The sequence below is a fragment of the Peromyscus californicus genome, unplaced genomic scaffold (genome assembly GCF_007827085.1).
Source record: "Peromyscus californicus insignis strain IS unplaced genomic scaffold, ASM782708v3 Scaffold_21__1_contigs__length_65335640, whole genome shotgun sequence".
Taxonomy (NCBI): domain Eukaryota; kingdom Metazoa; phylum Chordata; class Mammalia; order Rodentia; family Cricetidae; genus Peromyscus; species Peromyscus californicus.
In genome coordinates, this window is record NW_026294514.1 from 54,805,372 (window position 1) to 54,820,561 (window position 15,190).

General features: G+C 48.1%; 1 protein-coding gene across 4 annotated transcripts; it reads right to left on the minus strand.

Moving 5' to 3' along the window:
* Positions 1-3,974: 3,974 nt before the first annotated feature.
* On the minus strand, positions 3,975-9,291 carry Neu4 (neuraminidase 4). Of its 4 annotated transcripts, XM_052750302.1 has the most exons (5): positions 8,079-9,127; positions 7,769-7,971; positions 7,446-7,677; positions 7,085-7,340; positions 3,975-5,919 (listed from the first exon to the last, which is right to left on the minus strand). In XM_052750302.1, exons 3-5 carry the CDS (start codon positions 7,644-7,646, stop codon positions 4,940-4,942), a joined length of 1,437 nt encoding a protein of 478 aa, XP_052606262.1. In that variant the 5' UTR covers positions 7,647-7,677; positions 7,769-7,971; positions 8,079-9,127; the 3' UTR covers positions 3,975-4,939. The 4 variants fall into 4 exon arrangements, with proteins under 4 accessions (XP_052606262.1, XP_052606263.1, XP_052606260.1 ...); XM_052750303.1 differs by lacking the exons at positions 7,769-7,971; positions 8,079-9,127 and adding an exon at positions 9,154-9,291 and having other exon boundaries at positions 7,446-7,601; XM_052750300.1 differs by lacking the exons at positions 7,769-7,971; positions 8,079-9,127 and adding an exon at positions 9,154-9,290.
* Between the last annotated feature and the right edge of the window lie 5,899 nt (positions 9,292-15,190).

Genomic DNA, 15,190 nt, shown 5'->3' on the forward strand with positions numbered 1-15,190 from the left:
TGCTTAGAGATGGACTCTGGGAAGTGATTGGATCCTGGGGACCTGGCCTTATCAATGGATTCATAATCTAATTGCTGGGACATGGTAGAAAGCAGGAGGCGGACATAGTCAGAAGACGTGGGTCATGGGGGTGTGCCCTACAAGGCCGCAGTCTACCGTCTCTCTCCTTGATGGCTGCCATCAGGTGCACAGCTTCCCTCTGCCATCCCTCCCACCATAATGCTTTGCCTTGCCACAAGCCTAAAGACAATGGAGCCAGCTGCCTTTGGGCCACAATGTGAAACCATGGCTCGACACAAATCTTCCCCTTTAAGTTGACTTTCTCTTACATTTTGTGACAGTAACGAAAGGGGACTGGCGACCATTTCCAGTGCACAGCTCAACAACGTGCAGCCTATTTGCACAAATTTTGTGTGTGTCTTACTAATTTTGAGGAAAATCTGCAGGGGGGCCATCTCTCACTGATCATCCCCGGAATGTCCGGTCTAAACAGCTCAAAGTCAGCCAGGCGGTGGTGGCACACACCTTTAATCCCAGCACTTGGGAGACAGAGGCAGTTCAATCTCTGAGTTCAAGGCCAGCATGAGTGAGTTCCAGGGCAGCCAGGGTTACACAGAGGAACCCTGTCTCAGGAAAAAAAAAGTCTGAAACTCTGACTTCATAAACACTATTAGGAAATGGAAATGATACCCACTTAGCAGGGCTTTGTTGTTTATTAAATGTAATGAAACATGTCAGGCAGAGCACATGGGAAGCCTCCAGACAGCTCTTACCCTAGAAATGGGCAAAATCACAAAACAGAACTATCCAGACATGTCAAAAAAGAGAAATACAGAAGCAAAAAAAAGATATATAGAAAGATGGAGACATAGAGAAACAGACAGATAAAAGGATGGGGAAGGGACCCAAGGAGCAGGGACCATCCCAGCCAACCAGAGAAACCGTCCTGCTTGAAGCACAGAGGTGTGAAATGACAGTCATAGAGAGATAAGACTGGTCCAGAGAGACGTCGAAGACCCAGAGACAGGAGCAGGGCTGGTATGAGAAACAATAATCCTCACTTTATAATAACACTACTGGAGACTCAGTAGTGAAAGTGAAGCAGTTAATTTTACAATCTTGGTAAGTCGGGTGGCTATAAAAAAAGAAACGGCTGACATGCTGATTTGGCACAAAACAGTGGTATTGTTTCATATTTCTCAAACAGCATTTCCGTGCCCATTGAATTTCTCATTGCTAAGTTCTTCAAAGAGATACAATCTTTTCTGCTTGTCTAGCATAGTCCCCACCCTAAATTCTCCATCCTTCTGGGGCTCCAAAGCCCCTCCCCTTTCCTGACACATGGGCAGACTGTCCTTAACTTTTTAACCCTAAGATAAACTAAACAGCGCCCAGGCAAACAGGCACCAGCTTCTAGCTAGGGAAGACATGGGAATAGTGCCTCCTCATCTGTGATTCATGAGGAGGTCTAAATGCACCTTGTGCTGAAAACAGACAGTGATGATTTATTTCTGTCTACCTGCAACTATATGTTGTGGAATATTATTTTAACCATGTAAAGGTGTGTTACATTTGTTCATGCTGCAGAACACTACTTTAACTGTGTAAAAGTGTATTACATTTGTTTCTGCTGCCTTTGTTGATGATGCAAAGATATATTGCATTTGTTCTTGCTGCATTTGTTTAACTATGTAAAGATGTGTTGCTGTTTCACCTTGCCTGCCTAAGGCACCTGATTGGTCTAATAAAAAACTGAACAACCAATAGCTAGGCAGGTTAGGGGTAGGCAGGGCTGTCAGGCAAAGAGGAGGGAAAATCTAGGCTTGGGAGAGAAGAAAAGAAAGAGGAGAAAGAGAGGGGCATGCCCGGGGCCAGAAGTCAGGCAGCCGCCAGCCAGATATAGAGACAGCAAAGAAGTAAGATATATAGAAGGAAAGGTAAAAAGCCCCAAGGCAAAACACAGATGAGAAGAAACAGATTAAAATAAGAGCTAAGATGAGGCCGAGCATCCGTAACAAGTAAGACGTCTCGTGTCATGATTTAGGAGTCAGTTGCTGGCCCAAAAGAAAAAGCTTGTCCCATGGCCACTGCTTCACACGTCAGAAACACAGTTGTGTTCCAAACAACAGACTTACTCCACATGTTGAACACCGGAAGTCTGACACGGGTCCCATGGGCTAACACTAAGGTATCAACAGGGATGGCTCCTTCCGCAGACTTGGGGGTGGGGGCTGGGGTAGCACTCAGCTCCTCCCCTATCTTCAAACCCAGCTCCAAGTCGCCTGTTCTTTGTCCACCTGCCCCTTTTATTAGAGCCCTGTGGTGACTCTGGATCCATTTAAATCACCAACATGATCCTCATCTTCCCTTCAGCTTTCTGAAAATTGTTTGGTCTTCAAGATCACATTTTACCGGTTCTGGGGTCAGGGCAGGCTGTCTTGGCGGGGGGGGGGGGGGGGGGGGGGGGGGGACATTATTCTACCTACCCAGACATCATGTCTATGTCACCCTGGAGCTGGTGATCCCAGGAGCTAGAAAACTACATATCACCCGGGACACTCACAGAACATGCAGTACCAGGGAAGCCTGGGCTAAGGAGAGGAAGCACTATCCCAAGGCATAGCTTGCCCCATACAAGAGCCATCAAATGCCCTGAGCGGTGGTGATAGGCCAGAGTTGGGGTAGGTGGGAAGGCAGAAGGAGAGGCCTTCTGTAGGAACAGGTGTATCCTCTCCACACTGTAAGGGACTCAAAGAGTGGAAGCATAGTCTGCTGTGGGGCTCAGAAAGCCCACCGGGAGGTGATGGGAACTAGGTAGTCTTTAAAGCGTAACCCCGCCCCCCAGGCCTGAGACCTGGCGGCTTTATCAGACTATAGAGAGGGGGCTGGTAAGACCGTGAGAAGGCTCAGCAGGTGACACAGACTTGGCAGTCTGAGTTCAGTTTCTGGAACCCTCATAAAAGTGGCCACAAAGTTATCCTATGGCCCTACATGCATTCTGGGGTATGCACGTGTGCACATGCCACCCCCAACACATCATCATCATCATCATCATCATCATCATCATCATAATAAATTCTAAAGACTTTTTATGAGTATGGCTGTCTTGCTTGCGTGTCTTTTACCACTTGGACGTAGTACCCATAGAAGCCAGAAGAGGAAGTTGGCTCCCCTGAAACTGGACTTATGGGTGGTTGTGAGCTGCCATGTGGGTGCTGAGACCCAAACCCAGGACTCTACAAGAGCAATAAGTGCTCTCAACAGCTAAGCCATTTCTCCAGCCTCTAAGTAAATAAATAAGACCAGGGAACACAACACACACACACACACACACACACACACACACACACACACACTGTCTCTCACCATGCCATACCTTCAACTACCTCGGGATCTGCCATCAAGACAGCCACCATCAGATCTGGCTGCTCGACCATGACCCCTAGAACTGTGGGCCAGTATCACCCTTCTTCCTTTAAAGCTTGCCCAGCCTGTGGCACATGGCTCAGTGCTATTAACAGTGAGCACAAACTAAAACAGAACCCTGCCCTAAGCCTAGACACTCTCAGCACATCCTCACTCCCTACCTCTGGGGTGCCACACAGAGAAACCCTGTCTTGAAAAACAAAATAAAAAATGTACAGCTTTTCTCTATTTTCCAATTGTCTGAAATGGCCATATACCTGTTAGTTTGTTTTGTTTTTTTAATTTTGTAGGGAAGTACACATGCATGGATGTGTCTTATATACTTCTAGAGGTCAGAGATCAACTTTGAGTCATTCTTCAGAAGCCATCACTTTGTATTTTAAGACAGGGGCTCTCACTGAGACCTGGAGCATGCCAGTTAGGTTAAGCAGTCTGTCCAGGGAGTCTTGGGATTTACTGATCTCTGCCTCTCCAGTACTAAGATTACAAGTGTGCCACAAAACCAGGCTTTTTACATGATGCTGAAGATGAAACATAGATACCCATGATTCATTGGCAAATGCTTTATTGAATGAGCCATCTTTCCAGCCCCCACAGACTGTTTTTATGATTAGAAATTAGGACTTTAATAAGAAATACAAAAGGGTACCAGGTGATGGCTCATGCCTTTAATCCCAGTGCGAGGGGGGCAGAGGCAGGCAGATCTCTGAGTTTGAGGCCATCCTGGTCTACAGAGCAAGTTCCAGGATAGCCAGGGCTGCGTAGAGAGACCATGTTTCAAGGGAAAAAAGAAAAGGAAAAGAAAGGAAGGAAAGAAGGAAGGGAAGGAGGGATGGAGGGAGGGAGGGAAGGGAGGGAGAGGGAGAGAGAGGGAGAGGGAGAGAGAGAGAGAGAGAGAGAGAGAGAGAGAGAGAGAGAGAGAGAGAGAGGAAGTACAAACTGGCTTCCCTGAGGGAGCAGTTCTGATACAGCAAGAGCCCTCTCCAGAGAAGGGTGAAGAAGCGGGCACTTGGAGCAGGCCTAGGAAGTAACCCTGCCTCAAATTAAGCTCTGTCCCCACTAGCTGGGGAGGCTGACTCCTCAACCTGCTTCTCCCGCTGGAAGTTCAGAAAGTGACCAGACTTCAGTCATCAGCAAACTTCAGATTGATTGGGCTTGGCACACAGCAGGTAGTGGAAAGAGGGACTATGATGTCCACTGTTCCTGTTGCCTTCACCCCTGCCAGCCACCCCTGGGATGTGGGAACTGTGCAGGGTGAAGGTGGGAAATGTGTGTGCTAATCAGAGCAGTGAACTAGAGCGCTAGGACCCAAGGCTTTGATGTGGGAAGAAACAGACACAGCACAATCCCTTTATTTCTCACTCATACTCAGAAAGCAGCCAGGCCCCCCAGTGATTCATCCTCCAGAAGCAGTGAGGAGACTCTGTCCATCCCAGGGTCACGCTGACCTGCCCCTAGCCTCCTCTATACACTCTACCCTTCCTTCCCAGGTGCCTGCCAGAGGATCGGGCCATCAAGAGGGCCAGCAATGCCCCTGAGGCTTGCCCCTGAGACTGCGGATCTCTAAGCCAGTGGGCACGTTCTCCAGGACATCACCCAATGAGAACAAGCAAAAAGAGATGTCTTCGTAGGAGGCCCTGGTCCCACTCTCAAACAGACAGGCAAAGGCCAGGGATGCCCCGGGCACAGGCCCAAGGAACGCTAGGTCAGAGTAGCCACTGGGACCCTCATAGATCACCCAGGGCTCTGTCCAGCTGTGGGGGTCCAAGGGGGACCGGCTCAGATAGATTCCCATGTGGAGCCGAGCTCTACGCCCTGATGGGTGGGAATACAGCAGCCACGTGGAACTCTGAAGCAGGGAAGCAGAGGACATAGGGAGTTCTGGGGTCCAGGCTGTCTTCTCTCCACCTGTCCCAGGTTCTAGGCCATGATTTTCTGGACCCCAGGACTGTGGGGAGCAGAATGACCCTCTGCGAGCCCAACCTTCAATAGGACCCCCAGCACCTTGCCCTGAAGACTCCTGTACTCTGAGATAGAAGCATGGGGAATGTGGGGTATTCCCAAGAACCATTGGCCACTGGTCATCCTGAGGCCTGCTGGAGGGTGGAGCTGGGAAGCCCACAATGCTACCCTGGCAGCCACGGGCAGTTTCAGCCAGTGTAGGCACCAGCTCCCCCGGTAGGAAGGAAGTGCCCTCGTCAGCACTCAGGGCCTGCACACGATTGCCCAGAGGGCTCCGGGCATTGCAGTAGAGGAAGTCTCCATCCACTGCAGCCAGTTGGCACTCTCCAGAGCGCAGGTTGGGCACAAGGCCTCCACAGTGCCAGGAGATTCCATGGTCATCACTATAGAAAGCCAAGGAGTGGGGACTGGTCCAGCAGATCCTGCCAAAACACTCCCGACGGTCCACATGATAGGTGTAAGCAGGAACAAGTAGGCGACCTGAGCGTAGCTGAACTCCATGGCCTGGACCCACAGCAAAGGTGGCCCAGTCTAGAGAGAGAGGCAGCCAGAACCTTGGGTTAGTTCAGCTGACTGCCTCCCTATAATGGACCCCGAATGCACCCGGACTGGAGGAGCCTGCCAAGGCTGTCTTCAGAATCCTAGAAGCCTGCTTAGTCAAGTGCTTTCTTAACGGTTTTTAAAAAGACTTATTTTTAATTACGTGCACATGGAGGGTATGCACGTGAGTGCAGGTGCTGAGAGAGGCCAGAGGGGGCAGATACCCTGGAGCTGGAGTTACAGGCGGTTGTGAGCCACCCAATGCAGGTGCAGGGAACTGAACCCCAGTTCTCCTCAAGAGCTGTAAGTCTTAACCTCTGAGTCACCTCTCCAGCCCCTTGGTCATGGGTTTTGCTGTTCGTCGAGGGGTGCAAAGCACAGAAACCAGGCCAAATAAGTGGTCTACCATTGAGCCACTCCCCAGCCATTGGCCAACAGAGGTTTAATGATCTCCAACAGAGCGCTCAACCTCTGGGGCGCCTGCTACAGAGGAGCAGTGGAGGGAGGGGACCTTGGATGAGGTTTTTGGATGAGCCCTGTTTCTTTGTCCACCTCCCAGAAGCCGCCACATCCCTCCATGTAGCACTCATGGGCCGGGTCCTGTAGCCCCTAGGGCCACTGCCTATCAGCAGGGGTCAGGGTGTCGAGAGAGCAGTAGATCGGTAGGTCAGCCCCTGTGGAGTGGGGACTGCAGAGGTAAGAGGGAAAAAAAGAGTGGGGCCCAGAGACCTGGGCCGGAGGAGGAGGAGGAGGAGGAGGAGGAGGAGGAGGAGGAGGAGGAGGAGGCAAAAAGGGAAAGGAAGTGATAAGAGCGCGCGGGTTTGGGAACAAGAGACTTAACCCTCTTCTCTACGGACCAAGACAAGGACAGCCCCTGGTGGGCTTAAGTCGCCAGCCCTGCCAGCACCTATGGGCCTGGCACTGAAGGTGTTTGGGAAATGCCAGACAGTCCTGAAGACAGTGTTAGGAAGTCACTGCTTGTGGATGATGTGGGGCAAGAAGCTGGGGATAGGAGAGGCGGAATGAAGATTTCCAAGCGGTTGCTGGACCTATGGGAGGGACGAGCCCAATCCCTCTTGCCCTGTCCTGTCCCTACCGACTCTATTCCTCCACCCCACACCACCAGCCCATCCCACACCAGGCAGGCGTCACCTACCCTGCAATGCTGTACCAATGGCCTCCTCCGTCAGGTCTCGCACACTGCCCCAGGTAAGGCCCGCGTCACAGCTGGTCACACAACAGAGCCGAGCAGCGTTCTTGCCAGTGGCGATCTGCACGGCCTCGGGCGTGTGGCCCAGCACCGCAATGAAGAAGAGGAAGATGGTACCGGAGTGTTCGTCCAGCACCGGGCAAGGGTTCATAGACCTGTGCTCCTCCAGCACCGCAGTCTCCAGCACACTCAGGGTGCCCCACTGAGGGAAAAGAGGCAGCTGGTCAAGACATCCAGAGCCTGACCTCAGTCTCCGGGGGTATCAGCAGAGTTGCCCTTGAGTTTCCACTCTGCGCCTAGCACTCACCCGCACTGAGCCCCGAGCCAGTGTGCCCCTCCGCAGCACCAGGCGGTGGGCATGGGAGTCATCAGGGCTAAGTCGCTGTTCCGCAAAGGCCAGCAGGGTAGGCCGGGGAGGCACACACAGCAGCGCAGGCACACGGTAGGTCAGGCCTGTCCGCTCCTGCTGGAAGAGCACGGTCCTTCTGGGAACACGCGGGGCCCCCATGCCCTTCAGGTAGGAGCAGGGCACCTGAAGTCTGTTGGGGAGGAAGCGCCACAAGTTTACATGGCCAAAAGCCAACCCCACACCCACCTGCCCATCTCGATGACACTTTCCATCTCCCTCACCTCAGTTGTCTCACAACCCATCAGCAGGCCCCTCACAGGCACTGTACCCTAAAGCTCTGTAGAACTTGCCCCTCTGTCCTCTCCAAGCTGCTCCTTTGCCAGGCTAGCCGGTGCTGGGGAGCTGGGCAGAGAGACCCCACATCCTGCCAGCTGGTGTCTCTTGGATGCATATCACCACAGAACTCACCCAATAAGAGTACAGGCTAGTGGACAAAATCAGACAAAAAAGGTGGGGGGGCTCATTGTCCACAAATATGGTGTGTGAGACCAGAGAAGGCACACCACACAGCAGAGGAACACTGGAACCTACCCACACGGAAGCAGAAGGCAGGTCCAGAAGTCTCCACAGAAAATAGCTTCAGACACAGGGAATGCACCCAGTGGACCCCTGGGCTGCCCCGTGGTTTGGAGAAGAACAGCAAAGCTGTCTTCACCTGCAGCGTATGTACCAAGTGGCTCTCATATGCACCAGAGAGAGCCAGGCTCAGGGCTGATCAAAGGCAGCAAAGGGACAACCAAGAGCCCGGAGAGGTCCTGGCTTGATTAAATTGGTTCCTCCCTGTCAGAGCAGGGTCAATGTGAGGCTGAGAAGTGGGGGAGCAGGTGGACAGCATTTCAGGGCCAGGAGGATGTACGGAACAAGGACAGACAAAGGCCTCTCCTCGTGGTCATCCACTGTCCTGTCTCCCACTCGATACTCTGCCCCTGCGATCACTTCTTAACCTCACCCATAAGCCAAGGATCAGGCAGCTTACAGTCTCTGTGTGATCAGCGCTGCCTATGAATAGCTTACCCCTTCTTGTCTGGGCCTCCACCCCTGCAGCCTCATCTGTGGGGCCCTGGACTGAGGGACAGCTGGGAGAAACACTTCCATGGAACCGAAGCCACAGGAGAGTGGCCAGGTAGTCCCAGAGCATGTTTCTTCCCACTTGGCCTCTCAAAGAAAGACCAAATGAGGGATAGGTTGAGGGCATGAGCTGGGCCTGCCAGGGACCACTCACTATCCAAACCGCACAATGGCAGACCAGAAGGTAAGTGTATATAGCTGATGTGGGGGTCGATGGGAAGGCAGGGCCGGGGGTGCATTACCATGTTCTGCAGGACATGAACAGTCAGAGCCCCAAACCGTCTAGGCCAGACCACCACCACCAGCCAAACAGCTCACAGCCAGGCACCGTAGTCCAGACTAGAGCCAGACACACACACACAGCCCACACCAGCCACTCCTGACCAGCCTACCATAAGCCATACAGAAGTAACTAACACAGAGCACTGAGGGGAAGTAAAGAGAGCAGAATGCTAGCAAGGCCCCTGGACGAAGCTCAAGCCTCAGTAGGGACCTAGCATGACTTCACAGGATAGAGAAGTAGAGGACCGTCACTCACGTAAAGCAATAGCAGGTTCCACAGACCACGGAGGGCTGTGCTGACCACCACGAGCTCCACGCCTTAGGTCCTCTGAGTCTACCAAGCACAGTCCAGGCCACAAGCTCCGTGATGCGCGCTGTTCTGCTCCCCCACTACTAACTCTGGGGCTACTGAGCAGCTTCCCGTCTCCTGGAAGCCCCCCAGCTCTGCACTCAAAGGGCGATTGTGCCCAAGTAGAAGCAGGTGCAAGGAGCCACGTGTCCCTTCAGGCTGAACAGGCACAAGAGAGACATTTTCTCTATATTTGGATGGCTTCCCAAAGCCTAGGACCACAGGAACTGTGAATACAGCCTGCAGAAGCTGGGAGCCTGGGCCCATTCCTCAGCCTGGAAACACGACAGGACCCAGAGAGGCTCCAAAGACCATCAGGTCACTCCCGTTGTACCTAAGGGAAACTGAGGCTTACAAAGGGGACAAGGCCATCATCCGTTAGAGGCACCCTTTCGTGAGCCAGCTCTGGGTTTCCATGGAGCCTCACAGTCCCAGGGACACCTCAGTTGAAAAGCAGAAGCCAGACCTCCCCCATACCAGCTGCCCATGTGGCCCATTCAGTAAGTTCCAGGGATTGTCCAGGAAAGCTGTGTTTCAGCACAGACGCGTGCCATCCCAAACAAAGTCTTTCTCGGGTGAAGAATCACAGACAGGAAATTGAAGCCCTCAGCTCTGGCTGAGATGGCTGCAGACTTCCTGTTATAATTTGACCTGGGCAACAAGCTGCTACCCCAGAGCACCAAAGCCAGCCCACATCTTTGCCTCATGCCTTCACAGGCCACCCCAAGTTTCAACTTGTGGCTTGATACCAGGAAAATCAGAGTCCCTTTTTAGGATATTTAATCTTAGTTTTTTTTAATTATTACTTTTTTTGTTTCACTTTGATTTGGTTATGTGTATCTATAAATAACTTAGGTCTTTTACACAGGGATGGTGGCACACACCTGTTGTCCCATGGAAGATGGAGCCAAGAGATGTGGCAATATTTCTAATCTCAGAAATAAAGCTTGCCTAACTATCAGAGCACAGAGCTAGCCACAGATTTAGCCACAGAGGTCAGGCAGTGGTAGCACACACCTTTAATCCTAGCACTCAGGAGGCAGAGATCTGTCTGGATATCAGCAAGATCAAGGTCACCCTAGACTACAAGAGATTAATCCAGTCTAAGAGAAGCAGAGCCCGGCAGTGGTGACACACACGTTTAATCCCAGCACTTGAGATTTCATGCCTTTGTTATCAGTATTTGGCAAACACACACACCTTTAATCCCAGCACTAGGAAAGTTGAGATAGGAAGTGAAATGGCTGGGTGAAGAAAGGCATATAAGGCATGAGGACTTTTGGCTTTTTGGCTGAGGACTCAGGAGCATTCAGTCTGAGGGTTCGTGAAGACAAGATGGGCTGAGGTGTTGGCGAGGTGAGAAGTGGCTGTGGCTTGTTCCTTTGTCTCTCTGATCTTTCAACATCTACTCCAATATCTAGCTCCATTCCAATATCTGGCTCTGGGTTTTTACTATAAGACCATTTAGGATTCCAGCAACAGAGAGGATTTCCTGAGCCTAGGAGTTCAGAGCCAGCCTAGGAAACATAGAAAGACATCCATCCCCAAAAGAGGATGGCAAAAAGAATCAATGTAACTGGTAAATGCCAAGATGGACAATTAGAAACCACCAGAAAACAGAAATTTTCTCTCAAATGCTAAAAAAAATTTTCTTAGAGCTTCCCTCTAAGTCCATTATTAAATTCTTTTATGAAATTCTATTTCAATTTAATTAATAATTTAAGAGTTTTGTAAATTCTTTTAATGAAATTAAATTAAACTAATTAATTTAATTTAAAATGATTTCATAAATTCTTTTAATGAAACTAAGAGTTCAACAAAGACATCCCAGTTTTCCCAGTAACATGACAATCATGAAGATACCTTAAGGATGCTCCTTGTGATGTACTTACACTAGTAAACGGTGATTGGCTGTTTGAGCTCACTGAGAAACTGGCTCTAGAAGCAGGTCCACCCCTCATTTCAGGAAAGAAAACAACACAACAGGCTAAGAACAAAAACATCATTGAAAATAGCTGGAAGGTCAATTATTCCCAACTGCGGCGGTTTGAAATAAAATGACTCCCAAAGGGAGCGGCGCTATTAGGAGGCGTGGCCTTGTGGAGTGGGTGTGGTCTTGTTGGAGGAAGTGTGTCACTGTGGAGGCGGGCTTTGAGCTCTCCTATATGCTCAAGATACCGCCCAGTATTTGAGCTCACTTCCTGTTGCCTTTGGATCAAGATGTAGAATTCTCCAGCACCATGTCTGCCTGTATGCTCTCATACTCCCAGCCACCATGCTCCCCGCCATGATAATAATGGACTAAACCTCTGAAACTGTAAGCCACCACCTCAATTGTTTTCCTTCTTAAGAGTTGCCATAGTCATGGCGTCTCCTCACAGCAATAAAAACCCTAACCAACAGAGGTTACTAACTTTTTAAGATTTATTTTTAATTATGTATATGTGTATGTTTGTATATGGGTATATGCACATGAGTGACAATACATATATAATCATACATAAATATAGATTTTTAAACTATATATTTATATATTTCATTTATATTTATAATTTGTAAGGTTTTTAAAGATTTATTTCTATTTTTTTTTTTTTATGTGTGGATGCCAGTGGCCATGTCAGAGGAGTAGCAGGTGGAAATTGAAGTTCAAAGCTGACTCAGATTCCTTTCATCTTAATGCTGAAAGATGAGGTCACGGGTTTCGGTGTGCATCATTAGCTGAAACAAAGCCTTATAGTAAGGAATTTGTGTAGGGAGTTAATCGTTTGTCTGTGTTATCAGCCAGACTTGGCAAGAGAGACTGGCATAGTAATTTAGGTTGCTTTGTGCCTAATAACCTTGGTTCAACAAATCGGATATCTGGTCACTCTGTCCTTGTGCATTATCTGTGAAGGCTGAACTTATAATCCATTTGTAGAGGCATTTGGTCTAGTCTGAGTTTGCTCTAAGGTTTTAAATCAGCTTATTGTATGTAATTGTCTTGTCAGCCTGAGCTAAGGACATAAAACAGATTTCTAAGTTTCTCACAGTTTCCATGAAACAAAAGTCTGGCTATGGGGCTGGAGACATGGCTCAGCGGTTAAGAGCACTGCTTGCTCTTCCAAAGGTCCTGAGTTCAATTCCCAGCAACCACATGGTGGCTCACAACCATCTGTAATGAGATCTGGTGCCCTCTTCTGACCTGCAGAAATATGTACAGATAGAACACTGTGTACATGATAAATAAATAAACCTTTAAAAAAAAAAAAAAAAAAAAAAAAAAAAAAAAAAAAAAGTCTGGCTATGAAAGTATATTTTATTTACCAAAATTACACAGTGTAAGAAGGAATCATTTTCTGTTATCCACAGGAATAAATGTGCCTGACAAGTAGAGAACACACTACCAATAAGCTGTGGGAAGAAGTTCATAGCTGTTTTAAGGGAGAATTGTGGTAGCACACAAGAAAATTACAGACAGAAGCAGACAGCATTCACAGTCTGTGGGCCCTGTAAGCCTTGCTTGATGAGGTTCCTCTATCAGAGAATTATTCATCTGGTTGGTTGACCTTATGAATATCAGTTGTCATCTGCTGCATATTCTGATGGCCTCTGGCAAAAGGAACTCAAGGTAACACTCAGGCAATGTGTAGCAGGGCTGATCAGTCGAGCAGCAGTCAGGCGAATTCATCAACGATGCTTCAAGATGGATCCTGGCAAGAATCCCCAGAAATGTTATCAGCATGGGAACCAAGACATAGCTATATGTTATCATCTTTAGCAACCTGAGGAGTTCTCCTATGCTTTTAGGGACCTCAACACAGAGGCCAAACTGGAACTCGGGCTTTCACACTGACAGAAATTTTAGGACTAACTGGTATAATGAAGATATTTTTAGCACAGACTTAAGCACCAGGGTTTAGAGAAAGAGAACCACTCAAGAAGAGTGAGTACAGCTTTCAAAACTAAAGCAGCTTTACAAATGGGAAAAATTTTATACTTTATTTTTACTTTGTGTACATTGGTGTTTTGCCTGCACGCATATCTGAGAGGCTGCCGGATCCCCTGGAACTGGATTTGCAAACAGTTGTGAGCTGCCATGTGGGTGCTGGGAATTAAACCTGGGTTCTCTGGAAGAGCAGACAGTGCCCTTAATTGCTAAGCCATCTCTCCAGCCCAGGAATTTTTGATATAGCACAAAATACTTTTTCTTTAGCATTTATATTTAAAACAAACTGTAATAACTTTTATATAGAGAATTTATTTCCTAAAGATTAAGAGCTAAGAAGCAAAGTTAAAGAAAAGAGAGGAGGAAATGTGATCAGAAGTTATCTTTAGTTCTGACATAGCCTCTAGATACTTTCTAATAGTTTATTAATTTTTATTTCTTTTTAATGTCTCCTAAGTTAGATGTAGTTTTTAAAGCTCCTATTAACTCTTGTAAATTAACAGTTTTATCATTTGGGAGGTTTTCTTTTTTTCCACCAAAACAAAAGTCTAGTTTATTGAAGCTGGAGAGCTAGAACAGGGGTTAAATCCACTTACTGCTCTTGCAGAGGACCCAGTTCAGTTCCCAGCACCCATATGTCAGTTCATAGCCATCTATAACTCCATGCCTAGGCCATTCAGTACCCTCTTCTAGCCTCTTTGGGCACCAAGCACCCACATAGTAGTACACACAAACACACGCTCGCACGTGCGTACGTGCACACATATGCGTACGCGCACGCACACACACACACACAGGCAAAATACTCATACACATAAATAAAAATAAACAAATATTTTTAAAAGAAAGAATATTTTTAGTTTATTATTTGAGATTGTCTCACATATACATCAGACTAAAAATTAAATACAGTAACAATATACATAAAATTAAGCTTTCATGTTTGTCTTTTTCACCATTTTATATAAACCAAGATAGCACGAATTCTGATTAGTCTTATTAATAAAAACCCAGAGTCAAATATAGGGGTAAATACTGAAAGATCAGAGAAGCAGAGCAGCCAGCCACTAGTTCTTACCTCTACAAAATCCTCAGCCTGAAAGAGGGCTGAGCTTCTGTCTCTACAAATCCTCAGACTAAATTCAGTGAGTTCCTGTCTCCTCCTGCCTTATATTCCTCTCTCTGCCCAGCCATATCCCTTCCTGTCACCACTTTCCTAGAGCTAGGATTAAAGGTGTGTGACTGCCAAGTACTGGGATTGAAGGTGTGCGCCACCACCGCCTGGCTCTGTTTCTCTTTTACACTGGATTAATCTCATGTAGCCCAGGGTGGCCTTGAACTCACAGAGATCCATTTGCCTCTGTCTCCTAAGTACTGGGATTAAAGGTGTGTGCCACCACTGCCTGGCCTCTGTGGCTAACTAGTGGCTTAGCTCCACACTCTGATCTTCAGGAAGCTTTATTTGTTAGATAACAAACAAAATCACCACAAACCAACCACTTATAGTATAGCTAGTGTTTGGCCTTTCTCACTATTTCATACTTACATTACAGCTACTTATATTACAGTACGTGAGCCAAAAAAGGTTACTGGAATGCTCAGAATATGATTCTGTTGTTGCTGGTTTGCTTTCTTTTCTTCGAGATTTTTTTTTTCTCCTTTGAGATTATAACGAGCATGGTTACACCACAAGTAACATCAGAAGTAGGGCACAGAGCTGGGCATGGTGGCGCACGCACTTAGTCCCAGCACTTGGAAGCAGAGGCAGGCAGACCTCTGTGAGTTCAAGGCCAACCTGGTCTGCAGTGTGAGTTCCAGAACAACCAGTGCTGTGTAGAGGAGAGACCATGTCTCAGAAAGCCAAGGGGAAAAGGGGGATGACTTAGAATGCGCCTAAGGCTGGGTTGGTTACCTATTATCATTAAAAGTGGCTGGTGCCTGACAATATGTACAAAAATATAAAATGTAGGTAAAAAATTACAAAATTTCCCTTTAAAATACCTTTTTAAAGGTGTCTTT

Excerpts from the sequence above, each read along its gene's own strand:
- Neu4 (XM_052750300.1), bottom strand. The coding sequence starts at position 7,646 with ATGGGGGCCCCGCGTGTTCCCAGAAGGACCGTGCTCTTCCAGCAGGAG. Across the intron at positions 7,341-7,445 it reads TGGCTCGGGGCTCAGTGCGG|TGGGGCACCCTGAGTGTGCT; the intron begins GTGAGTGCTAGG and ends CTTTTCCCTCAG. Across the intron at positions 5,920-7,084 it reads CATTGGTACAGCATTGCAGG|ACTGGGCCACCTTTGCTGTG; the intron begins GTAGGTGACGCC and ends CTCTCTCTCTAG.